This window comes from Thermobia domestica, chromosome 14, assembly GCF_964235325.1.
Source record: "Thermobia domestica chromosome 14, izTheDome1.hap1.1, whole genome shotgun sequence".
Classification (NCBI taxonomy): Eukaryota; Metazoa; Arthropoda; class Insecta; order Zygentoma; family Lepismatidae; genus Thermobia; species Thermobia domestica.
Window position 1 is genome coordinate 38,833,141 of NC_137467.1, and position 27,755 is coordinate 38,860,895.

General features: G+C 34.4%; 1 protein-coding gene across 2 annotated transcripts; it reads left to right on the plus strand.

Annotated features, from left to right (window-relative positions):
• Positions 1-597: 597 nt before the first annotated feature.
• On the plus strand, positions 598-27,741 carry LOC145669641 (uncharacterized). Of its 2 annotated transcripts, none has more exons than XM_081737881.1 (2): positions 598-1,133; positions 23,993-27,741. In XM_081737881.1, exons 1-2 carry the CDS (start codon positions 781-783, stop codon positions 25,077-25,079), a joined length of 1,440 nt encoding a protein of 479 aa, XP_081594007.1. In that variant the 5' UTR covers positions 598-780; the 3' UTR covers positions 25,080-27,741. The 2 variants fall into 2 exon arrangements, with proteins under 2 accessions (XP_081594007.1, XP_081594008.1); XM_081737882.1 differs by lacking the exon at positions 23,993-27,741 and adding an exon at positions 11,475-11,538 and having other exon boundaries at positions 608-1,133.
• The last annotated feature ends 14 nt before the right edge of the window (positions 27,742-27,755 follow it).

Genomic DNA, 27,755 nt, shown 5'->3' on the forward strand with positions numbered 1-27,755 from the left:
TCCACGTTAATTAGTAGGTCCATGTCTCATATAGCCTCGCTGCTGAACGGGACGTTAAACCCCAAATCAACAACAGCATCTGAAGGTTGGATCGAGTTTCTGTCGCGTGGTCGTCTCCTCGTTCCAGGAATGGATGTCAAAAATGAAAGGTTTTGAACTTATTTTCAATGACATTAATGGTACCAGCACTATGTCCGGTGAAAAAAACATTGTAAAAAGAGTAACCGCGAAAATAAGTGAAAAGTATCCTGATGTGAATGAACATTTAATTAAGATACATGTAAGAACTAGGTCGTTCATTCGCATAAAATACATGAATAATAGAAATAAAATTCTAAAACCAACAAATGCCCATAAAAGAAAATCTCGACTAGGCATGCCTCAGCCACAGTGAGGCCTACAACAAACAACTAAGCAGAAAAAGGCACGTAGGTTTATTATTTAAAATTATTTATTATTGTATATTTCCTGTGCAAACCTTGTCTTGTGTTGCTTGTGGCTGTGCGCTTCCCTTGTTTGTTTCTCCACACTTTCTCGCCATCCTGCAGTGACGTCATTTCACCAGCCAATCAGCGTCCCTTTACCGATATAACCCAACTTTATTCATTCTATTAACCTTGAATCACTTTACGAAAGAAATGCGTAACTGCAGAAGAAGAAGATTGGAAAAATAATGTTACTTTTCTGAAAGTTCTCGTAAATCATTTCATTAAAACACTGGCAAACAATATAAGGGAAGTATAAGAACAGTGTTAAATTCTTATATCATTTGAATTCACAATGGCTGGTGAGGCGTCTGTTAAGTTGGAATTGATGTGTAAAGAAGAAATTGTTTATGACTTACCTCAGGAAGATCCACTCGAAGGGAAAGGGTGGACATACGAACTGATGACTGACAACAAAGAGTTAATATTATCTACAACGGAAGGAGAGCAAACAATGGACAAGGGTACAGCTTTGGATGTGAAAGTGACCGTTGATATGCTGAAATCAGAATTTGCAGAATCAGATCCTGCATTAGAAAGTAATATAGAAACGCTAAGAAAAATAGTGGTTCAGGAGACTTGCGCGTCGTACTCTAATGACTCCCAACAATTAACCACAAAAAATTTAAATTCAGTTCGGCCAGAAAGGTAATGTTCAATTTTTCATATACTAATTGGTTCAGATTGATAATACGGTTACATGGGTTTGGAAAATTGGTTAAAAGAAATGCTTCACAAGAAGTATTTAGGTATGGGAGATATCTCGAACGTAAGTTAATAAATCTACAATTGGTAAATGGCGTGGCACACATACACTTGCTGTATACCAAATAATAACAAGAAATAGATTTTTTGTCAAGATATAAAGGAATATTTTTTTTTCAAGATATAAACTACTACTCATACAAATCTTATGTAGTTTATATCTTCATAAAAAAAATGATTCTTTTATTATTGATTAGACATTCCTCACTAATTGTTGCACATATTTAAAATGTAGGTGCTCGACGATATTGTTTTATTTATATAGAGACTTTTGTAAAATAAGAAATCGCGAGAATGATATTCATCCTAAAATTTTCCAAATTAAACGTGAAATGTATTATATTGGAACAAACACTATGAACGTTTGTAATTTTACTCAGGATTTAGCTCAAATGGGTCTAGCCTCATTTCTCCGGAGGGCTTAGAACGACATTAGCAAAATACAAAATAAAGAATATTTTTACAAACAATGGATGTTTATTAATTGTAGAGGTTCATACACAAATCCATTTCATAGCTGCACTAATTTCTTTCAAGGAAGTCGACTTTTTATATTCTCAGCAATCATTTCTAGGGTATGGACCTCCATTTCTCAATATAGGATCACTTTTGGGGCTTACTAAACGTACATGATTTATGAATTATTGTACAAACAACTATAACGAGCATGCGCTAGATGGCCAGTAAATAGAAGATTGCTATGTAGATTAGGGCATTACGCAGAATGTTGGTAAACGAGGATAGCGCAAAATACTGTATTTAGGATAAACTTACATGTCTTGCGAGTTTTTTATAGGTAACATTCTGAAATGCTTTCTTTGCTTGCATATTTGTGTTCCCCTAGTACCACAATACATTAGGGACGTAATTTCTTAATTATATGGATTCCTGCATTCCCGAACATTTTTCTAGTCCCGTGTCATGATTTGACACATTGAATTTTGATACTCCATTTCGTCTACAGTGGTTACTAGATACATGGGGTTAATTTGCACTTCGGTCGTTAGTTTGCACGAAATATGAAAAGAGTTTCATAGTCCTCTGTCGGTACAACCATGAACTGTAAACAGGATGTTTCAACTACGCTGTAAGATAGAACATGTAACTGTATTTTGGCTATAATGTTGGGGTTAGTATCAGCTCTAATTACCAGGAGGGTTTGTTGTAGTAGTATGGCAAGCAGTTACTGTAAAAACAGCCTAAATTTAAAAGAATTTCCGTCAAAGTTAAGTGAGTTTCGTAGAATACTAGTGCGTATAATTGGACTTTGATGCAATTCTTGAAACTGAAATGTGAAACGTTTCATACGTGGGGTTCCTTTCAACAACATACAAAAAAGTATGTTGAATATAAGTTACTGTGCAAGGTTTGCATTCAGTATTTAAACATTTTACACTCTACACAAAACTGCATGCATTTTATTAACATTGATATTATAATGATGGTATCGGTATCAGTACTTACTTTGAATTATCGATATTTGTAAAGGAAATTATGTATTTTCTAGTACCGATTCTGAAACCTCATTCTAATAGTTTAAAATATGTCCCACAATAGTGCCAACTGACGAACAGAAAAAATATTTTTTTTAAACTGATTTGATTTGGTTATTCCCTTTGTCCAAGAATATGATCCGAACACTAATCAGATTAAGATTTACGGGGTTTGTAACTTTCAGGCTGAAACCCACCCAAAATTGCATGATTTTTTTTTTTTTTTAACAGCAAGTCTGCAGACTCAAACAGTGACTTTAATCGGTTCTTACAGGTTTAGTCACTTGCTGGAACTCATTTCTGCGTGAGTAGCTTGTTCGTGCCTTTGGTGTGACGTCTTATTTCAGAGATTGGTGGTAGTTCATATTTTTTCCACTGTGTCTCTGTACACTCATATGGCAGTTTGTTACTGTGACGTCACATGTTCTGCTGCTTGTATGTGTGTGCTGTTGCTGGTGGAATGCGGTGAGCGCGTAATTGAATTTTCGTTTCAAAGAATTTGAACTTGTCGTTTATAAATAAGTTTGTATTAGATTCGGATACTAGCTCATATCGCTATTCAACACTGTGGTTTAATTGAGTTAGAGAAAACCTGTGATGGATGTTGGTCGAACGCTGAAGATATTCCCGACGTATGGTAAAATTGGGCGTTTATTGGTTAGTCTTGTTTGTAATAATAACAAGTTTGCTCGCTTTAATAAATCGACGTCTGTGCGGAAAGGAACATTTTTCAGTAATGTGTAGTTGAGTATTGCGCATGCGTTTCTGCCATTTTACTTTTCGGGAATCAGAAACTATGAGTTCATTACTCATGAGTGTTCTGGTGTGGCGAAACGGCGAGTGCTTTCGTTTTCTAATTGATATTATTTTTATTCTTGATTTGCTTTGCATTTGAGTATTTGGCAAAGTATTTGTTTTGCTGCTGGTTGTTCCATTATCTTGGTGAAATGTAATTTATTTTTCCTTGTCATGCTTCACTGATTTATAATTAGTGATGAGTGTTTTTTTTTTTTAATTTTTGTCCTTCTTACGTTAGCTTTATAGTAGTGGTTTGACTAAATTTTTTTTTTGGATGTTTTTATGGTACTTGAGTAGGGTGTGGGTGGGGTGGTAGTCCCCCTATAGATATCAATATTGATAGTCACCACTTCACCTCGATTGATTAAGAATGGCGTTTAGTAACATTTTGGCCCATGTCTTTATAGTATAATTCTTCACATTGTATATTATTTTGACTCGGACAGTAACTATAACAGATTCAACTGATCCGGTTCCGGGAGCAAACTGGAGCATTTTGGGAATCATTCCTAAACTGCTTCCGACACCGGATCAGATAAATCGTTGCAGTCACTGTTTGAGTCAAAGTAAAGATTTGCCTAAAAATCTCTTGCTAGTGATTCCTACGTGTATAAGCTGCAAGCCCAGTCCCTAAAAGTCTAGTGATTTTTTTAAAAAGTTTTTTTAAATGAAGCGCCTCTCATACTACTTTTCTGGATCTGCCACTGTTCATTATTTGTTTTCTAACAAGCAGTCCGTTCCAGCATCTACCTAAATAGGAAATTTACCTAAATTTAAAACACAGGAGGCTCCAGTGGTAATAATTTCCTATCTAAGCTGTATTTTGCACTGGTGCAAATTAATCCGTAGTAAAGGCTTTAACGCCTTCTCCCAGTTTTACGTTTTTTATGACTTCAGAACGTTTCACATTTGAATTTCAACTACTGCATCAAAGTCTCATTATACATGGTAGTATTCTACGGAACTAATTTAACTTGGACGGAAATTCTTATAGATGATATCTGTTAAATTTTATCATCCTTTACAGTGACTTTGCAGACTTTATCAGCCTTTACCTCTACTAGAACAAACTTTCCCGGTAATTTGAACTGAATTAACCGCAAACATTATAGCCGAAATACAGTTAAATGTTCTATCTTACGGTGGCAGTTGAAACTTCCTCTCTACTGTTCATGGTTTTACCGACAGAGTACTGTGAATCTCTTTTCAAATTTTGTGCAAAGTAACCCCGTCTTATGGTACTTCAAAGTAGTTTTATGCGAGACATTAGTTTTGATTAAACGGTAGGTTATATATCATTATTTGGTTTACCTTAACTTGGGAAAAGGAAGTGTTAAAGATGTTATTAACTTACTCTTTCTCGGCAAATTTTTACTTTGAGCCAAACAGTGACTTCAACCGATTCATGTGATCCGATTACAATTACTAACAAAGTGAAAGTAATGTACGATGTTAAGAATTATACTATAAGTACAAGGGCCACACTCTTACTATACGATGTTAAGAATTACACTATAAGTACAAGGGCCACAATGTTACAAAACATCAATTCAGGTGAAGCGGTGACTATGAATTTTCAGATCTAAATGGGGCTACCGCCCCCCAAACCCCCCGCTCAAGTACCATAAAAACATCCAAAATAATAATAAATAATCACACCACTACTATAAAGCTAAGATAAGAAGGGAAAAATTAAAAAAAAAACACTCGTCTCTAATCATAAATCAGTGTATGACAAAGAAAAAAAAATTACATCTCAACAAGACAATAGGACAAGCAGCAGCAAACCAAATACTTTGCCTAATATTCAAATGCAAAACAAATCAAGAATAAAAATAATATGAATTAAAAAAAGAAAACACTCACCATTTCGCCATAGGAGAACACTCATGAAGAATGAACTCATAACTGCTGATTCCACACACGAAAAAATAAGATACCAAGAACACATGCACAATACTCAACATTACTGAAAAATGTTCCTTTCCGCACACAAGTCGTTTTATTAAACCGAGCACACTTGCTATTATTACAAACAAGAAACCAATAAACGTCAACTTTTACAATACGTCGAAAATATCTTCAGCTTTAGACCACAACTATGATAGGTTTTCTCTAACTCAATTCAAACAATTCAATTACGCGCTTCCCGCATGCCACAAACAGCAGCACACACATACATACACACAGAACATGTGACATCACACTAACAAACTACCATATGACTACACAGACACCTAGTGGGAAAAATATGAACTAAGACGTCACACCAAAGGCACGAACAGTTCCAACAAGTGACTCACGCACAAACAGTTCCAGGAAGTAACTGAACCTATAAGAACCGATTAAAGTCACAGTTGGAGTCAAAGTAAAGACTTACCCTCTTTCTCTTTCCCTGTCATCACGTTAGGAGGATGAAGCTCGATTCGTATATTAATTTTTAAGAGCTAGTTAATATACACTTACAACTAACATTATGGAGTAGGATACTATAGACTTGAAAGACCCCAAAATATTAGGAAGAGTAGAGATGAGAAAATGATCAAATAGGGCCGCTATGACTATCGAATCCATAGTCTTCTAGCGCAGTAGGTGTTTCTCATTGGTATTTATTTTGTTTAATTTTTATAATAATAGTTATTATTATAATTATGATAAGGAATTAGAAATGTACCGGAAAAGACATTAAAATCACAAGATTGTTGCTCCTCTTATTTATTCTTATCAGTTTCTTTTTCAAAATTTTTTGTATGCACATTTTTTGCCTGAAGCTAGTGCTATTTCGCCTGGCGCATGGTAAAATACGAGTTTGTACAGTACTATAATATGAATTTTTACTTAATACTACCTAATACCTAATACAGAAGAAAATCGTAATGTGTATCATTTGTTTAACATAACATAAAAAATATATAGCAAAAAATATATATTAATGATCATAACCTATTGAGTAATCGTGGACAATACATAATGATTCGAGTTATGTATAAGAATGTTTATAATAATCTTTAAAACATTCAACACTCGAAATCGAAAATGACATCAATAATCACTACAGTTTGGGAACATGTCTCAAATAAATAAAAAAAGTAAGAAATTGTTTGTGATTCATATCTAGGCCCATTCTTTCTGTAAGGCCCTCGAATATTTTAGTAACTTCACTTGTCTTTTTAATGTGATTTCAAATTATAACCTCTATGGTAAAAAACAGACCGGACGCCATTAATAGTTCCAAATTCTAAACATGTTACAAATAAAATGATTGGGTATAATTGTATAGCTCTTACCTAGGATAATATTGTCCGTTCCTAGATTGTAGAAAATGATAACTAATTATTTCACTCATCGGGTAGCGATAACGTAATTTGAATTGAAACACCTCCACCTTAGTTCCTCAGAGCGCGTAAATGAGAAGTCAAATTTTAGAGTAGGTAAAAAATAGAAGAAATGGATAATTTTAGTTTCTCTTATCTACGGACATAATTGTATGTTTTATATTGTACCGTATATCAACAAATGTGTTTCTCTCAATTATAAGGATAAGACAATTTCAAATTATATCCTTTGTGTTGAGAAGCGGAAAAACTATTATTATGAACCACAGGTTTGATAATATTTCAACAATATGGATTTGAAATATTTTCCCGAGTTGTTTCGGATTTGTACCTTTTATTTGCAGCTATTCTACAACCAACTTTACGGAATAAATAATTTATTTATTTTCATTTTTAGTAGTTGACTGTAACAAATTAGGAATTTGTGCTTTCTACAATTTAGAAATTTGTAAGAATATCTTTAGGTGGAAATTACGAAGAAAGTTGTATTTTTTGTATTGTATTGTATTGTATTGTTGAAAGTTGTATTTTTATTTACAGCAATTGGAGGTTTAATTATGCAGTTGTGCTTTGAAAGTCCTCCAGAAGGAACTGTCCAATAAATATCGTTGTAAAGCACATTTACAAAGCTAGTCCCCGAGAAATATGGTTGTATATTTAAAAATTACTACTCAGGCCAGATGTGATTTATGCTTTGTAAGCCCGAATCCTGCCAGCGCGCTAATCATTTTATATATTAAGAAGAAGGTGTTCTAGTTTCTACTATTTTACTTTAATGTTACTTAATTATGCATCAAGGCAGACGGTGATGACAGCAATGAATGAACGGTAGAGTGAAAAAGTGGGAGGAAACGTCAGAATACCGCGAAAACCCGGGTACACGTTTTTGTTCTTCAACTAGAAAACCCGCTTGACGGAAGCTAAACGAACCAGCATAGCTTTACAACTCAGCCACCGTGTCTCCAATAAAAATAAAATAGTACCACTTTACAGCTCTCCTACAATACATATGTTATACTGATATTAATTTACTTTGCAATTCAGAATTTAACTAAAATATGATATAATTAAGATCATGCTACTCGAAACTATTGGCATAATAGATTTTGTTTCATTTTCCCTCTAACTTCTGCGCTGATGACGGGTAATTAATTAATGTAACTGATTGTAATATTAATTTTAAATATTTTACGTCGGGAATCGAAGTCGGGACCACGTGCGCCAATGGCACTCGTTAGGAATTCGAACAACGGCGAAGTCTTTATCCACATGCACAATCTGTCCTATGACAAGAACATGACAAGACTAGTGATGGACAAAAACCCGGGAAGATATTTTTCGGGAAGATTCCCAAAATTGAGAATTTTTTGGGAATTTATGAACAATCACAAATAAAATGCATTCTGTTTCTATATATCAGTTCAAAGTTAAAATCGTTTTTATATCACAGTATATTATTACAGTTGTCCCCAGAGGAGTCTTTAAAATGTATATTCTGAACGATGTTATGTTATTTTATTAATATTTTATTATATTTAGAGAGTATGCATAAATGGGCATAAATGGATATTTATTTACAATATGTTCTACGAAAGAAAATGTGTTTCAAAAATGGTATAGTAAGTCCACATACTTTCAAACCGCTAAAAAGTTTAAATTTACATGTAAATGGATTTTCTAAACTTGACTCTACTACTGATATAAACATATTAAATTGTACATGTTATAAACAAATTAGGTTGTGTAATTGCCAGAAGACACATGTCCCACAATTTTGTCAACATTTAGGCATAAATATGTATGTTCACAATATTTGCAAGAAAAATTCTTATCTTTAGAATTTTGCATGTAATATTGCCACACGACCTTTCTTCCTGCCCATTTCTCGAAATGTCATGCTTTAAATCACATGCAAGTGAAGTCTGAATACCTCTTCAAAAATTCAAGCCAGAGACAGGAGACAGACCGACGTCTATAACTAACAGTGTTTCAGGGTTTATTAATAGTGCTATATTTCTATTTCTACGTAATTCTACATTATTTTACAAAATGTTTCCTTTTCATCATTTGTAAATTAGTACTTTGCTATTTTGGCTAATTTTTATCTTTGGTGGGCCATCATATGCGTCTACTTTTCGCGATATTCTATTCTGATACGGTTGTTTTATGGCTTCATATGCTAAATTACGTTACCAACATTAAATTCAGACGGCATTGCCGAGCGAGCTTTAGCGAGTGAAGTCGGGATAGAGCCCCGCAGGGCTCTTTGTTTTCTATCTTCGTTACCAGCAATTCATTTCCTTTTCTCACATAAACCATTTTCTCTTACACTTACGGTTTGTGCAAATTCCCTACCGCCCTAAAAAATTGTGTTCGATACTTTCTTGAGTACTTGAACATTACTATCAACTCTTTTGTTCCGTAAATTGTCCTACGTTTTGCTAGTTTTTGGCCCCTATACTAAACAGTTACCCTACTTTTTAGTTCAAATGGAAATGGAACTTCAGAAAATCATATTGTTAGTTATATAAAGTACAGTCAAATAATTTTAGATTTTTTAACGACCTAATTCTTTAAAAACTAGAAGTAAGTCATAATATATTAAAATAAAGTAATTAGTCATATTGTTCTTATAATTTGGAAGATAAAGTAAAGAAATTGAAATAAATACCTTCCCGGGATTTTGTAGGCCAGGAAGAAAACCCTGAAATATTCAGGGTCTCAAATAAGAAAGTAAGAAATTGTTTGATTCATATCTAGGCCCATTCTTTCTGTAAGGTCCTCGAAAATTTTAGTCATTTCACTTGTCTTTTAAATGGTGTGATTTCAAATTATAACCCCCATGGTGAAAAGCAGAACGCACGCCATTAATAGATCCAAATTGTGAACATGTTACAAATAAAACGATTGGGTATAATTGTATAGCTCTTACCTAGGATATTATTATCCCTTCCTAGATTGTAGAAAATAATAACTAATTATTTCATTCATCGGGTAGCGATAATGTGATTTGAAGTGAAACAACTCCAACTCAGTCCCTCAGAGCGCGTAAATGAGAGGTCAAAATTTAGAGTAGGTATAAAAATAGAAGAAATGGATGATTTTAGTTTCTGTTACATACAGACATAATTGTATGTTTTGTATTGTATCATATAGCAACAAATGTGTTTCCTTCAGTTATTACGGATAAGACGATTGCAAATTATATCCTTGGTGTTGAGAAGCGGAAAAAGTATTATTACCAACCACAAGTTTGATAATATTTCAAGAAGAAGGATTGGAAATATTTTCCTGACTTCGGATTTCCTTGTTTCGGATTTGTACCTTTTACTTTCCAGCTATTCTACAACCAACTTTACGGAATAAATAATATATTTATTTTCAGTTTTAGTAGTTAACTAACAAATTAGGAGTGTGCTTTCTACAATTTAGAAATTTGTAAGAATATCTTTAGCTGGAAACTACAAAGAAAGTTTCAACTCGTTCTATTTCAAGCGCTTTCCAATTCGATTTTTTCTTTTTCTGCGGTGCTCTGAGCCTATCGTAGAGGTATATATTTAACATACTGCTACTCCTAGTATAAGAGGCAAGTAACTCGTGAGTATTTTTTTTTCAAATGAAGAAGGAAGCATTAATGTCTGTACTGACAAACAATGAAAGAAATTTTGATCGTAGCATTAAACTTGTTTCAAATTTGGTGATCAGAACGGCTCCTAATCTGCGGGTGGTATAATTTGAGACTGTTTCATTTCTTTTAGGCGAGTGAAATGAATTGAGATCTTATTCGAGAATATAGACGATTGTAAGAGTAACCCAGGAACAAACTTTGGAAAATTTACCAACCATTCTATTTGAAACATATTGCGAAATTTATCGGCTATTGCCAGTTATTTTGCTTCTAATTGCAGAGAATGTAATTTAAGCTCAAGATACTTCTTATTATTTGAGTGAAATAAATTTTGTTACTCTGCTTTTATATTTTAGTCAAGTGAGAATGGCCCAAGATACAAGTCCCGCAGGATTTTGTATTTTTTATTTAAGAAAAGCATTGGAATAGAAGATTAAGAATAGATTTATCAATACAAAATAACTATGCAAAGTATGTTTTTTGACAGAATAGGATCTTAGTACCTTTAAAAATGTGCCCAACGTCGGCTTTTTTTTTTAGCTTTCCTCTAAAGGGAAGTGGTCGTTATGAGTACTAATCGATTTCTGAGTAACGATAGTTTAAATTTTTGTTAAGGGGCAGCAGCATTTTATCAGATAATGTTCTCGCAGTGCTTTTGAGAACTGTAATTTATAATGGACTTTTTGTTCCTATATATAGAACTCCTGTAGCCTGACATCATCATTATTATTTAAATTCATTTCAGAACGATGTTAAGTCAAATTTCATTTTGGGTTAATGAGATGTACTCATAAAATGCCAGGGAAGCGTTATTTATTTATTTATTTATTTATAGATTAGCCCTGTACAGTCCAGATTAGGAATATAATTGTAAATACGAAATTATTAAGTACATCCCGCCTTTCGAACAAAATATTTTAATAGCATAGAAAACTACACTGTCTAAGCTGAATTTCATTCTGGATTGCAGGTTTGCATTAGGAAAGCACGATCCTGGCTATGAATCCAAGGTTTTATGAGAGAAAGATATAAACTGCTTTAAGAAAAGCTATTGTCCACTTTTATTATATTTCTTACACGGGGAAATATATTCCATGATCCAATCGAAAGTGCAGGAACGTAAGAGTACAAGGAACCAAGAGTGACGAGAAGGTTATGGTGCTAATTGTTTATAGTTTACTTGTGTATCAGCTTTTTGATATATTTTGTGTTTCCACGTATATTTCCCTTTCTTTAATTTGAACCTTTTCTCAATTTTTAAAAGTTTTTTTTTCACACTATTTTCGATTGAATTCCACCAAGATATGAGTTTTCTACCATTTTGTAAGTACTTGTGTGTATTGATAGCTTTTATCATACTTCATACTGCCTTTTTGGACAGTTCCATATTTTTTCACTTAAAGATGTAAACGCTGAGCTATTCCATATAAAATCAGGCAGTTTACGAGTGAAGCTTTAAAATTTAGAGTTAAATTTTACATTTCAAGTAGTATTACCAGTTGGCGAAAAAGTGGAAGGCTGAGATTTTTTCGAAGTCAGTTTTGAAATTAAAGGTTCTCAAAATACTGATAATTTACCAGCAAAATATTCCACGCTTGACATTTGTTTGATTAGCACTTGCAGAGAGCTCAGAGCTCATAGGATACTAGCAAGTAGCAACATAGCACTTGCAACATAGATATTTTCTATTTTGTACGCAAGTAGTATGAGAATCGTCAAAGTAATTTAAATTACATTTTTATTACTTGTTTATGATATTGAACAATTTGTTAATCAACTAATTTATATTTTAACTGAGTGTGACGTGAAAAGTCACGAAATATCAAAACTGTATGCAAGGTGGCAATAATATCATGATAGGACAGCACACGATTTGGGTACTACTTTCGTAGTGTCATCATTAGCACAGCTGCGGAACTATTTCCAAACAAGCAAACGGAGTGAAATGATTAGTATATACCCAGTCAGAAATGTCCAGTATATACTGTATTCGCATCAATAGTAATTGTATTTAAGCGCAGAACTAAACTTTAACAAACTTGAAACCAGAAACTTAATGAAACGACATAATGATCTTACCTTCCTCCAGACACTGTTATGTTTGGACCTTGAATTTACCATGAAACCATTGCCTTCAGGAGTCTTAGAAGCACACAAATCTTGAGAGATAAGGTTGGTAGCTACTCTTTACATCTCTTATACGGTACAGCCTCTATACACTATTCATACAGTATACGGTACAGCTTCTACACAATATTTATCTTATCTTCTTCTTTCAAAAAAAAAAAAAATCGCAGCAAAACGATAGCTATTTCACAATAAGTTACTAGGTTTGGAAACACAGCTGCTCGAAACACAGGTACCATAGTGAGTCATCAAAATTGGCAGAAGGCAATTTTATATACACATCCAGGATAACAATGCTACCAACTTGAAATGTGCAAAATATAGCTACAGAACAAAATATTTAAATGTACAAATTTTAGCATGAATTCCAAATTGAAAAGTTAAATATAATATAATTCAAAGTTAGAGTAGCCCACATAGATTGATTATTTTATATCTGTGGAATCAAACTTCAGAAAAACGATCATGTGTCATTTCACTATATTTGACCCAAAAGCCGTTGATTGTAGGGAGCGTAAACCCATGGCCGATAGGTTAGTTCGGCGTTTGGTCTACCATGCAGTAACATGTTAGTTATATTTGATGTTTAATCTTCTAGTATAAAAATTACAGGATCCATGACCTGTAACAATTTCCATCGTTTCTTTGTGTAATTCTCTTCTACCTTTCCTAATTTTAATAGTCGGAATGTATTATTTCGATTTTTCCTTTTATGGTTAATTTTCCCCATGTTTGGCATTTTCTTTTGATGCTTGTTTCTAGGTACATTACTAATCGGAATTTTTAGAATTAATTCTTAAATATTCACCTATTTCTTTTTAATCCAATTTTTTATTACTTGTCCTAGTCAGCTAACCATTAACATTTAAGGAGGCTGGCGTTCTAAGAAATAGTAGCTCCTTCATCCAGGTGAATTGTTTCAGTGTATGTCTTATAGCTGGACAAAGACCATGACACGCAAGGATATTTCTCCAATTGGAGCAAGAAAGAATTAATATTTCGGCATCACTTAGAGAAGCACTAGATAGATAGGATAAATTCATTCACGTTGAGTTCTAAGATATGAAAATTAGTGCAAACATAATGAATATAATAATGTGCATCATGCCGAGCCAGAGAAAGATGGACAGAACAACAAAATTTTAACTCTTAAGCATAGACAGTCTGGATTTCTCTCCTGCCCCATCTTTCTGTTTGGGTTTTTCTCTTCCCTTACGGAATAAATCGCTTTTAAAATCAATAGCGAACATAATTTACAATGCTTAATTCATTAAAAAACAAACTGTAGGCGAATGGAACGGAGAATATTTAAAATGAGTCTCACACACAGTCCAAATAGAGGAACAATCTAAGGCGTATGTTCAAAACAGCCATATAACTGCACACTGCCATATAGTTGCCCCCGGTTCCATTTCAATTTTTAATTTTATTTACTGTTTTTAGATGTCTATGGATAAACATGTGGCTTCAGAAAGAAAACCTTGGATCTGTAGATCAAGATCAGGCAAAAGGTAATCCACAATATTCAGAACTTACTCTTGCTTCTACATATATGTGGGATTAATCGAGGACTTGCATTGAGAAAAGCTAATCTATCCAAGATAGAAGCACTTCAAATTTGGTATTGGCGCACAATGTTGCGTATAACATGGACAGAAAAATAATAAATGAGCAAGGACTAAGGGACGCTTATGAAGGACAACAGATCATGAAAATAATAGTAAAAAAAGAAAAAGCATGCTTGGCTACCTTATTCGGTACTCCGATTTTATCACCATGCTGATAGCGGGAAATGCAATAGGAATTCCATGAAAACGAAGACCAAGGATATAGTATGTAGACAGTTACGAAGAAGAGACGTTATGAAATTTTAATACTTATCTTCCATGGTAGAGAAAAATTTCATAATTTCCATGTTGCCCACCTACCTATGGTTGGGGGGATCAGGAAGAAACCGATGCTTTGAAGAGGGATCTCCCAAATTTACGATATTCACACTACTTCCTTAAGGATGATTAGAAAGTTGATTCCATAAATCTACGAAACCAGCTTTACCTTTTCAAGGAGGTGTCCTCACCGATAATCCATGCGGCAATGACATTTCGTAGCTTCGTTAGGTAATGTTCGTGCAGTGTAAATAAAACTACGAAAATAATATGCGCAAGCTCTCGCAGGAATACATCGGAACTATGTAGTGTTATTTTTAAAATAACTCGCGTTGAAATGTCGCCTGGTACAAGCTATATTTAATTCTCAAAACATATTGTTTTGTTATTAATAATTTGTTTTCTGCATTTCTTGTAGATATCTTAATTTTATTTACCAGTGGTTAGTTGAAGCTTGTTTTGGTCAAATATCTTTACACTTCTATTTCTTTCTTTTGACTGCATGGTTTATTCCTGTGGCCGTGAAATCGTGTTTTTTTGTCGTTGTTAGAATCTTGTAAATATAATCGTAACGCTCATATTGATTTTCACCTTTTTCCCAAAAGTTTTCACATCCCTCTCTCTCTCTCTCTCTCTCTCTCTCTCTCTCTGTCACTTGTTTATTCCGTTTATCCCAGCTTTCCTACGGCAAATCACGATTACTTCCGTACCTACGTTTTGTCATAAACCGAAGCTGGGGAGAACGGTAGACAAAGCGTAGATATCGTAAAAGTGGAAAAGTGAGCAAATGATCAAATTAAGCTCAGATATTAAAAAACTAAAATTATGTTGCGGTGCAAATCACAAAACCTGGTTAAACTGTATAGAATATCTAATAATACTGAATGTAATTCATACAAATTAAAAGAACGTCAAAAGGTTAAAAATGCACAAGTAGCTTTTATTGTATATGTTTACGGCCGTTTCGACTTCTTTATTTCCACCTTTATCTTATTTTTTTTCTTTTAATACAGATGGCCGTCTGGCACAATTGATAAATTAAGATTTCACGTACTCAAAATAATCTTCGACCGGTCAACTCCTTCAGGGGCGTTGCAGTTATAACAATATCAGACGTTCCATCGGATAATCCCAAGGGTCCGCTGGAGTCCTTTGCTGATAGTAATAAACGATCGTCCAAGCCGGCACAATTAAACGATCGTCCAAGCCGGCACAATTATTCGTTCCTTTTCAATGATTTGGAGCCAGAGTTTATCACACAAAACTGAAATTACAAACGAATGTTAAGGTGCTAACACATATGTACTAGTCACTTCACTACTGATTTCTGCACAATATTAGAAAAAACTATTTTACACGAATGAGTATGCAAATATCGTACAATCACTGATGATAAACTAAAAAAAATCGGCCCTCACGCATGCAAACGGCGATTTAGCTTGCGAAGCTCAATCCGTACAAGGGGAGCACTCATAAGAGTATAATGTGTGTTTACTTTAGAACAATGCACCCCACTCGCCTTCGTGTGTGCCCTTCCGAGCGACGACCAGGCGTTCGTGCAAAGCACTCAAGGTTCTTTTAGCAAACAAAGCTTGTATATGGTCAGCCGGGAAAATCCCGATTTTCACTCCTAGCATCGGGACCGGAATTATCGTCCTATTAGCTTTTAGTTATAGCAGTGCGTAGGTGGAGGGTGATTGTCCCGAAAGTCAGATATAAAGAAACAGTCACCAGAAATGCAGCACTCACGTGATCAGTGTCCTCCTTCATATACGAGGCTTCGTTAACAAAGTTTAAAATTAACATATTCCAAAACTGGTGTCGAATCTGGCGTAATATCACGACTATTTTTTTCGACTATTCGGAAGTAGTTCAAATTTACTATTATATCCAATTTTATTGCTTATTTTATTAGAGGAAGAGTGCTAAAATCTATCACGTTGCAGTTGCTTGTAATCGATTCTGCATTCAAAAAGTATGTTCATTTTTTCCGTTGAAATTCAATTCCAACTGGACATGGTTAAAATTATCCGTCTCCGCTTTCAACATTTATCGCTATAAAACGAAAATAATAACAGGTATGTAGCAGCTGTGGTTTTGTAAGTGATTAGTAATCCTGTTATTGAATTTTCGTAGAGAAAAACTGTATAAGCTGTCGAGCAGCTCTTCTGCGATCGGTTCAGCGTTCCAAAGATATTCTGTCTTCTTCCTTAGCTTTCTGTTCAGATTAGAAGTGCTTCAAATTAAAAGTTTTTTCAACATTTATCTCTATAGAAATGAAAGAGTAACGGATAACTAGTAATAGATATTTGATAGATCTAGCGCACAAGGAACAGATTCCTTCTTCGATCTTGTTAATATATGGGAACATATTGTTACAGATGTACTACCTCATGTTTGAATATTGAATTCGCATAATTTTTAAGTCGATTGTGAAACGATATTCACTTGTTTAATTTTGGGTATTGTACAAAATGTTTAATAAACCCCACCAGGTTGATACTTTTAGCCATGCATAAAAAAGTTGTAGCTACGTAACAGATATTTGGCAGAAGTTACGTGAATGATTAATAAAAAATGTGCCACCTTCACACTTTCTTTTTTACTGGCATGAATTTTAACCTTTATCCTGATTTGAAATATTATTTTAGTACTAGGCACTGCTGTTATTTGTTCGTTTTCGAGCTAATATTGTATGTTTTAACCAGTACAAGATTTTACCATTCCGACATTTACGTTGGTTATTTCACACATTCCGCTAACACCGTATCAGTTGTTCATAAACAGAGATATTTTACGAATTTTGTAACTTTTTGAACTTCTTCATTATAGTTACCTTATTGTAAACATAATGTTCGGCCGGTATTGTGTATGTTGGTGATTCTAACTACCTGCACAATTGTGTAGGTCAGTGCTGAAAGAGTTAAAAATGGTTATTAACAATCAGGAAAAAGATGTTAAATTTTGAACAACTTACGTAGCGTGAGATGAAGGAAAAGAAATTTTACGTGCTATATATTTAGTTAACATTTACAATAAAAAACATCACATTCTTACACAAATAATGAAATCGATATGTCTACGATAGGCGTGTCACGTCGCTTGCGTCACTAATATGCTTGTGAACTGTAAAACTTTTGTGAAATTTTGGTGTGTCAAAAACGAAAAGATAATATTATAGGACACGATACTCTTAAGAATGGGTTATAATGATCGAAGTTGGCATGGTTTAGTGTGGGATGATACCTAGTCGAGAAGTTAAATTTATGAGTTGTGGGACTTCGGGTTTGGTTAATCACTGGGTGAATGTGTTTCGTATATTCTTGAATGTATACTAAAATTTAAAGTGGAATATATATTTTACTTTTTAAGCTATTACTGCTAAAATTACACATTGAAAATTACTATGAAAACTTCAAATGAAGGTCACGTTTCTTGCAATTGAGTTACTCTTTCGGCCTTCATTCACAATTTTGCGAACGTATGTTCATCATGTTGTACTTTCTTGTAACCAGCGAAACAAACACCTGATTACGAGGGTGCTACCTCTGCAACAAAGTGTGCAGAAAACCAATGCTTAAGTTCAACTTTGAAATTTCACAGATAGTACAGTAAATACAACTAGAACCAAGCTTATGCTTATTGTCCCTGGTTCAGGATTTGTGCAGGAACTTGATTTTAACTCGTACTTTATTGAGATGCGGACTAGTTTCAGCACGCATTTATGCGAAGAAAACATATTTTGACTGAAATAGTATAAACAAAATGTATACTTTCTTCGAAATGCGATGGTAAAGTCGGGAAAAGATTTTCTTGAAAATTTATTTCGTATGTTAATTATTATTATTTTCTTGTTTTCACGTTGTAAGTGTTTATAAATGTCCAGTGTTCGTTACAACATTAGTCATGTAGTATTACGTAATTCTGTTCCTCCAAGTGCGTGTTTAAAGAAGGTATATTATGTATGATGCCGTTAAAGGTACGTAGATATACTTAGTGAAGAGTGTCCGTAAGTGTTCTTCCCTGAATATTGTAGTAACGCGGGAATGAAACAGGAAATATTACTGTAAATTATCGAGGAAAAAATAGTGATTCTTCGATATTTTTTTCCCAAGAAGTAAGTAGATATACTTCTCCATATAAGTAAATTGCTCCATAAAAGTAAAGAAGAACGTTCGGAAATGATAAAGGCGTTGTTTGAATGACAAATGATGAAAATACTTTGTTTCGGAGTAATTTTTTAAAGTCGTATACAACAAGTCTTTTTGCTGTTTTTGGCGTTGCTCTTGTTAAAATATCTAAAGAAGTCCATACGTTGATTTGAAGTTTTCAGCTTAATTTCACAACATCCCCTTGAAAACGTAGTTTTTCTACATTTTTTTTATGGTAGCAAAATTGTGATCACTTGACTGCATCAGACAAAGCCTGATTAAGTTCTGTACATTGCATATTCATTTTATATCATATGGTAAATTTATGTATTATGAAATCTGCGCAAAATTGTCCGTTTTCATCTCGTAAGTCGTAGATAACATGCTCACTGGTATAAAGTAAAGATTTTTCATGATAAATTTCACTTCCCAAGCATAATCCACTCATCAGATACTCTGCTTTTAGCGTAAGATTTATAGCTTTTCTCTTATTCGTAAGATGTTCATTCTAGAGACAGTAACGTAAGAAAAGATAAAATGTTTTCTAAATGAGATACATCATACATGTCTGGCTAATTCCAGACATGTAAAATTTAATTTCAATTGATTCAGCCATTTCTGTAGTTAATACCAGATTAGGTTGATGTCAATTTTTTTTGTACTGAGGTATAATATGCAGATTGTTCGTCTTCTCACTCTTCAATGTTGTAACTCCGAGAACGCTGCTGCTCGCGACACTTTTTTAAAAGTAAAAAAGCTATTGTGCTAGTTGTCCTTTCTCTAACAGGAGAGACCACTTAGATTATAAGAGTTGACGTACGAATTTAATCCTCTTCCCATCTTTATGATACCCATTTCAATTAACGTAACGTAATAAAATGCCACTTAAATGTAGACGCTCAACATATTAAACAGTTCAGCTGCCTGTATTTTATAATGTGATGCATAACATATTTCTTCAATTTTTCGGTATTCAGAGTGTAGCATTTATCTTCGTACGCCCTATTTATTTTTAAAGTAAAAAACAATAACGACTAGAGTGTTTCACGATGCTAATAACGCTCGAGAGGCATTGTTTGCAAAAACCCTGTAATAGCAAGATTCCAAACCCAATATATATATTTCGATTTGTGCGAATGACATTACACCAGGTTATGATAAATTTAAATTCTATCTTTAGAGCACAAAGATAAAAGCACTTGTAATAATCTAGAAGTAACGAAGGTTTTAATGGTTGTCCACATTATCTTAACGTGGAATTCTGGAATCGTTATATCATGTATTTCAAATAAGTAGATAAAAATTACAAGAAATTAAAAACTCTATGCTTCTCAAAAGTATTTATTTAATAAGAATGTATCAGATGTAACTACGTAGCTACATATCAATATAGGCAAAATTTTACTATCTCAAGGTATCAGACTATATAAAATCGCAACTAGAAATTTGTATACTTACGGAAATCACGTATCTTGTGCAAAATTTTAAAAGTTGTTATATCGTCACTTTGTTTCTTTGTAATCATAGCGACAGTTTTTGGTTGCTGCAATTGCAACAAGTTCTTCCGATTTTTAAATTTTCTGACACAAAAAGTAATGATATATAATTAATGTTAGTGACAACGGGTCTCTATTTTCACTTATAATAATGAAATGTTTATTCCACACAGCACAAAATAAGTATTTTGGTATGTACCAGGTTAACTCTGATAACGTATATATCGTGACGGACATAAGTCTTTGACCAGGTAATGGCAACTGCTTTGAAACAAATGCAGCTTATGAGAATTAGGTCTTTCATATCTGTATTTTCATGTGCACAAGAAACATACTTCTGGGTCATGATCGCAGTGGTTCTTGGTGAGTGGTGGGTTGTATTGTGTCATGGTGGTGGTGGGTCGCAGTGGGTGATATGCTGTTGACCCACGACTGACTTACCAACCGATTCAATAAACAACTCCAACTGTGGGACTTTCCGGAATATCCGTACAGATTTGGGAAAAGTTCCAAACAATATGTAATGGTTACATTTTAGGTTAAGATATTGCTAGTCTACCGTTTCATCTTTGAATAGAATTGCGATTTGCCGTGGCTTTCTTCTACATATTTTTTCGTGAGAAAACGTTAATGAGCAATAGAAAATACAACTTTTTCGATTCGGATCGGTTTGGGTTAACAGCTTGGAAATAAAATCCTTTAATGTCCAACGATTATGCCTGTTAGGTTAAGGAAGACTATGATTAAAGCAAGTGAATTATGATAGACAAATTGGTGAAATGAGAAAGTGGGAGTATCCCGAGAAAACCCCCGAGCACGATGTCACTCTCAACCTTGTTTGCCTTGAGAACGAACCACGCACCCCACACATCAGATTGTTTATTAGACTGGGTCTCACTTTCGATTCCCGATGGGAAAGCCTTTTAAATATTAAATGTCCTCGATGTATCTGTGTTCGTGTCCAGGTCGTTATAGGTTATTAGAAACACCTGTAAAACAAGAATAACCGAATAAAATAGAGATAAGTTACGGAGATACTTTGGGTCTTTTTAAAATTTAATCTTGAATTCACTGGACTACACTATGTTATCTTGACCAAAATCAGTGATTAATGGTTAATAAAAAAAATTGGAATCGTAAATGTTTGCAATTCGCTACATAGCAACTCTTACATAAAAGAGCAATTCGCAACTCTTACTTAAATGAGCGGTCTTAGGGTAGTGGCTTGATTGTTCGCTTTGGGTGTTAGGGGTCCGCGGTTCGATTGTCTTCGAGGATATTCTGAAAAAAATATAATTTAGAATGTTAATATTTCTGATATATAATAAAATGAAGAATTGTCAATTTCTCTTGTTCTTACAAGTTAGAGTTGAAACGACTTCTTTCACAGGGAAAACTAATTACATGACGTCACAATCTCGATTCCTACTGTCTGAAAACTTCGCTTGTTTCGAAAACAATTCATGAATACAAATGGGTCATCCCTGAGCTCTATGAGTCATAAAATTGCCTGAATTGTTACTAACTGTTCTTCTACTCTTACTAGAAACAATAATAATGTTTTCCTTCTCCATTTTCAACACGTTCCATATATTCGTTCAAGAAAAATTGATAACTACTAACTATTGTTTTTTGTATGTTTTGATGATACTTCAATATAACGCAACCATAATCCAACGTCTATTACCCAAATAAAGGGTGTTACTTCGAAAGGGTATCGCGATGAAGACAAATCCTACTTAGCTTCTGTTAAGGCATACGAAGTTTCGAATTTCATATTGTCAAGTAGCTGACACCTTTTTCCTCTCCTTGCAAAGTATCTCTTACAACTCAATTCCTCCTTATAGAGTGTCCAAAGAATTTATTTCCATTTTCGTAATTTCAGTATTCTTATTTGCGTTGCAGTAGGACGCAATATTGAGGTATCAAATATTCAGTAATAATAATAATAATAATAATAATAATAATATAGATAAGAAATTCCATACGAGGACACATTGTATTAAGCCTGTAAAATCGCCCGTAGCGTTAGCCAGAAGTTTCAATATAGTCGGGATAAAAGAGAAGTGTCAGGACCATCAGGACATACCCTCTCCATACATCCCTACAACTAGCTAAATGGTATAACGGAAAGTTTCGAGACAAATTTCGTGTAGAAAGTAGGGATTCTGAATTCACAAGACCCGTAAGAAAATTTGTTTTTAAGTTATGGTTATGCCGGCTAAGCTACAGAAGACGTCGATGATGAGAACGAAAGAAATATTCGAATAAAGAAAGGGAGAGGAAGCGGAACACGGAGAAAACCGAAACACACTGTGTTTGTTCAGCACAATACTCACTAGGCGGGACTTGGCTGAAACAGGTTGAACCATTAAATTTACAACACTTCAGTAATAATAATAATAATAATAATAATAATGGTATTAAAAGTTTCAAAGTTGCTCTAAAATTTGGCAAAACTTACTTAAACGTAGAGGTTTCGGGGAAGGGGTTCCGTACCTTCGTGAGAGATTTCTGCAGCTACTCAAATTTAATCGAAAATTTTCCGCTAAAGTTTCCTGTAGAAAATATTCTATTGTACGTTTTCAGGAAAATAGCTGTAATAAAAGAACTGAATATCATTGAACACTAAGGGTTATAACTAACATTTGCAGTTTGCAGATGTAATTCTATAAGCTTTGCTACAAAAATATATACACAGACCATAATTCACTGAGCACTGAAATACAGGGTAACAAAATAATATATAAGATTCAGTCTACAGAGCAATTGTTACCTAAAGAGTAGCATATACTCTTTCGAGAATCGCGATGAGACGAGCAATGTTTACGATACTTTTCGTCTCGTCTCGATTCTCATCTCCAAAGCGTGACGATATTGTGAGTTAGCCTTGTCCCGTCTCGAATTAAAATGTTGGGCCTCATCCAGATTTTGTTCGGTATGTTTTAGAATCGCGATGAGAAATTCCCCTTCTAATAGGCAACATTACACAAAACCGAAATATCTTTTTTTGGCTAACGTCACGTTCTGCTTGTAATGGTATGACCTGTGCGATAATAAGTTTTTATTGTTTAAATATTTCACGAGATTATTATTATTACTACTAGTATTATTCCTGAAAATTTGATAGTTCAAGTATTGAAACAAACGAGTATTCAAATATTTGAATGTAATAAAACGTCTGTCATTGCCGATCAATCGCAATCAAAATTCCTAAAGTACAGAAAAAAAAAGTTGCTTGACATGTATTTGGTGGTAGAACCTCCAGATTACTGGTCAAGCGTCTAGACCACTGAATCGCGAACACTACGCTGTAAACGATTCGTCTTTAGTCTTGTTACGTTAAGTCTCTTTGCCTCAGCTTGTAAAGTTGTATGTTACTTTTTTCTTCGTTTCAGAACGTCTTTCGTTTTCCACTTATGATGATATAAGTGAATAATCTTCGGTACAGTTTATAATAATAAGTTGAGTTGTTCTTAAACCTTTGGTTCACAACTTTGTTTTTTCTTCACACGAAACTGCAGATATGACATTTAATACTCTCCATTTGTTTCAAAGGAGTCGCCATTACATGGTCAAAGACTTATGACGGCCACGATATAAATGATTGTTCAATTTGATATAATGAAAGAAACTACAGCCTCTTATTTTGAAAGTAGAGACATATGGAGACTTCTCATTGGTACTCCATTTCATATTTCTACAATATTTCATTTAATAAAACAAATTGAGCGTAATTTCATCATGAAATATAGCGAATGATTACTTTTTTCTGCTACTTAATCATGATCTCCATTCACATTTCGTTGTTTGTTGAATATGTTACAGGCCCGATAGTGTATTTGCTTCCCACGGAGAAGAGAAAACGTTTATTATATTAAACAAAGCCATTTCTCATTCAGATGAGGAACGTCATACTTTGCCGCAGTTTGGCAAAGGATTTCATCGATCACGTTTGTCAAGACATATGCTGACACAGGAAAGTGAAAAGCGTCATACGTACCAAAACAGTGATAAACACTTTCGTCAAAGTTCAAATTTGTCAAGGGGTAAGTTAGTTCATACAGGTGAGAAGACCCACATCTGCAGAGTATGTGGAAAACAATTTCGTGTGTGTTCAGGTTTGGCTAAGCACATGTTAATCCATACAGGAGAGAAACATCACACATGCGAAGTGTGTGGTTATGGTTCTAAACATCGTTCAAGTTTAGTTACACACATGTTAATCCATACAGGAGAAAAACCTTATAGCTGCCAAGAGTGTTTTAAGGCATTTAATCAACGTTCAATTTTGGCTAGACACATGCTAATCCACAGAGGGGAAAAACATCACACATGCCAGGAGTGTGGTAAGGGATTTATTCTACGTTCACATTTGGCTAGACACATGCTAATCCACAGAGGAGAAAAACACCACACATGCCAGGAGTGTGGTAAGGGATTTATTCTACGTTCACATTTGGCTGCACACATGGTAATCCACACAGGAGAAAAACCTTACAGTTGCCAAGAGTGTTCTAAGGCATTTAATCGAAGTTCAAGTTTGGCTAGACACATGCTAATCCACAGAGGAGAAAAACATCACACATGCCAGAAGTGTGGTAAGGGATTTATTCTACGTTCAAATTTGGCTACACACATGTTAATCCACACAAGGGAAAAACATCAAATATGCCAAGAGTGTGGTAGAGCATTTAATCAACGTTCAAATTTGGCTACACACATGCTAATCCACACAGGGGAAAAACATCACACTTGCCAAGAGTGTGGTAAGGCATTTACTCAACGTTCACATTTGGCTAGACACATGCTAATCCACACAGGGGAAAAGCATTACACATGCCAAGATTGTGCTAAGACATTTAGTCAACGTTCAAATTTGGTTACGCACATGCTAATCCACACAGGACAATAATTACAAGTGCGAAGAGGGTAGGATAACATTTACTGGAAGTTCACGTTTGGCAAATGGCAATATTAAAACACATTTCAATAACCAAACACATGCAAATGGTAGTGAATAGGATTTAGTTTGGAATCAGCTTTGGCAAGACATGTAACTAGACATAGGTTATACAAGGGGATTTGACGCACTCACAAGATGTTAAGTTTTGAAAAAAAAAATCTTAAATTCATGATAAATATCCTACAAAAATGGTCTGTAAAAATATTAAATATTAAAGGAAACAATAAGTCGTTCAAATGATATACCTCCCCTTTGTAAAGGAATGTGTTTTGGAAGACAAGTTTTAAGTTCGTAATTTGGGGGTAGATATTACGGCAAATTGGTTCCGCATCTACTCTACGAGCTGCGCTTCTTCATTCCCCTCACAGGGATTGCAGCATAGTGAAAAAGTGGCTGACGCCGAGGAAGATTCGAGTGACGATTCCTCAAGTAAATGTTTATCTGAAAATAATAACTCCAAATATACCCCTTCTTGAGTCTTCATATATGTAAAGGAGGTAAGGGTAACAAGTTTGAGCGATATCGATAATAAGGGGCACCTTCCTCATCAGCTACAAGTGTAGATCCAGCGGAAAAACATGTTCCATGTCGATTCCAACACTAGGGCCTTCTGGACCATCTGTGATTTGGCCCCATCTTGCTGCCGATACATAGTTGCGCAGGTCCGTTTTCACCGCATATATTTATATTTCACAAGACATTTTTTCATGCTCATTGACGGAAACTTTGGGCAAATTGAAGAAAAGTAGCGATCAAAAATCAAGTCCTCCTACCTTCCACGTGGGTTAAATGGTCAGACGAACTTCACGCAAAAATCGTATTAAGGTTGTATGTGTCAAAAGAAGACCCACTAATAATAGTGAACATGATTTCACTCCAGTTGTTAACGTCTTTGCTTTGAAAGCAACTTTAACGGCATTCTTATCTAAAGTGTTAATGACGTTAACGGAATTCGTGGTGTATGTTCGGAAAGAGTTTGTGTACCAAAACTTCGGTAGACAGTATCTTCCACTCTTTTTCGATCACTGTCGTTTCTGAAGCGCGGGATGATGATCTAAACTGAATGTGCATGTGGGTTGTTAAAGTTCGTAGCTGTTTCGTATTCCTTACCTATTCTTTGTTGTGTACTCAGAAGTTGCTGAGTATACTGACTTACCAACTTTTCACTCGTTTTATAAGAAAAGTTGTTAAATCATGTTTTAAACTTTATTTAAAAACGTTCTGTTTACCTAATAAGTATTTGGTACTGCAAGACATCGCATACCTGTCGAAAACGAACCAGAACACAAAATTTTAGATCATTGTATTGATATATTGGTATTACAACATATTTCTATAAAGTTTAAAGCGTGATCCTGTAAAATCTAGAAATAATAAGTTTGCAACTTCTGATTCTAGTGCGTCATTTGATGCGCATTCAAGCTTGGCAAGACAAATTTTAATATACACAAGTGGAAAACTTCACACATACGACGAGTTTAGAAGTATTTGGTGTATGTTAAATTTTGGCAGGACATTTTAATACACAGATGAAAATCTCACACGCATGACAACACACAATTGAAAATAAGATACGTATGGAGCTCACATTTTGCAATACATATGTTAAAACACACAGGAGAAAACATATTATTAAAAACAAAAGTGTTCCAAGTGTGTAGAAATGACTTAACTAAAGTTTATATTTTGCAACAGATATATTAATACAGATGGGGAGGATCTGCTCGTGTGAAGACTGAAGAATGGTACAATCGAAGTTCAATTTTTGGGAGTAAACATTCTATCTCATACAGGTAAAAGACGGCTATGCATAATTGTGAAAACCGTTTACATGAAGTCCACATTTTGTTACTGGAAAGATATTGTAAGATATGTGAAACATTTACTGAAAAATAATGTTTGTACATAAAATGGTATTGTCAAGTTACACATGTGATAAAATATACAAATGCGAAACATCTTAGTTGTCAAAAGTTCGCGATAAAATTCGTTAAATATCACGTTCCTTTCCCTTGATCCGCTCACGTACTGCCAATTCACGTTTCCGCTCGTGACGACGCCAATTCGGCCGTCGTCGAATAATCACATTTTTTAGCATTGTGCATGATGCAAAGTGTATGTTTTGGCGCATTTAGGTTTAGTATATTAAGACAAATCATTGTTGACCAAAAGTATACTTTTAATTTAAATTAAATTACAACACTGCTAAATATGAGTGAACACACTGAACAAAACACTAAAGAACAGAATACAACCTAATCAACATCTATGTCACTGAGCTAGCTGTGATGATGTTGATATTTATTGCAGGGAGCAGTAATCATTGAGTGCTTCTTGCACATGTGTTTCCACAATATGTAGATTCAACGCGGGTTCGAAGTTAATCAACATCCACGTCACTGCACTCTTTCTGAGTTTTCTGGCATGTATTGAAGGTAGTAGTAATTGTTGACTGCCTTCTGAACACGTTTTTCCCACAATCATTACATTCAAGGCAAGTTCTGTTTTCTCTTGACGCGGAGATGTAGCAAATATCTCTTCGGATTGGTTAGACCAGTTCATCATCTCTAGTTTGATTTCTGTATAGTGCCAAGAACAGCAGCTTTTTTTTACTATTGAGATTTC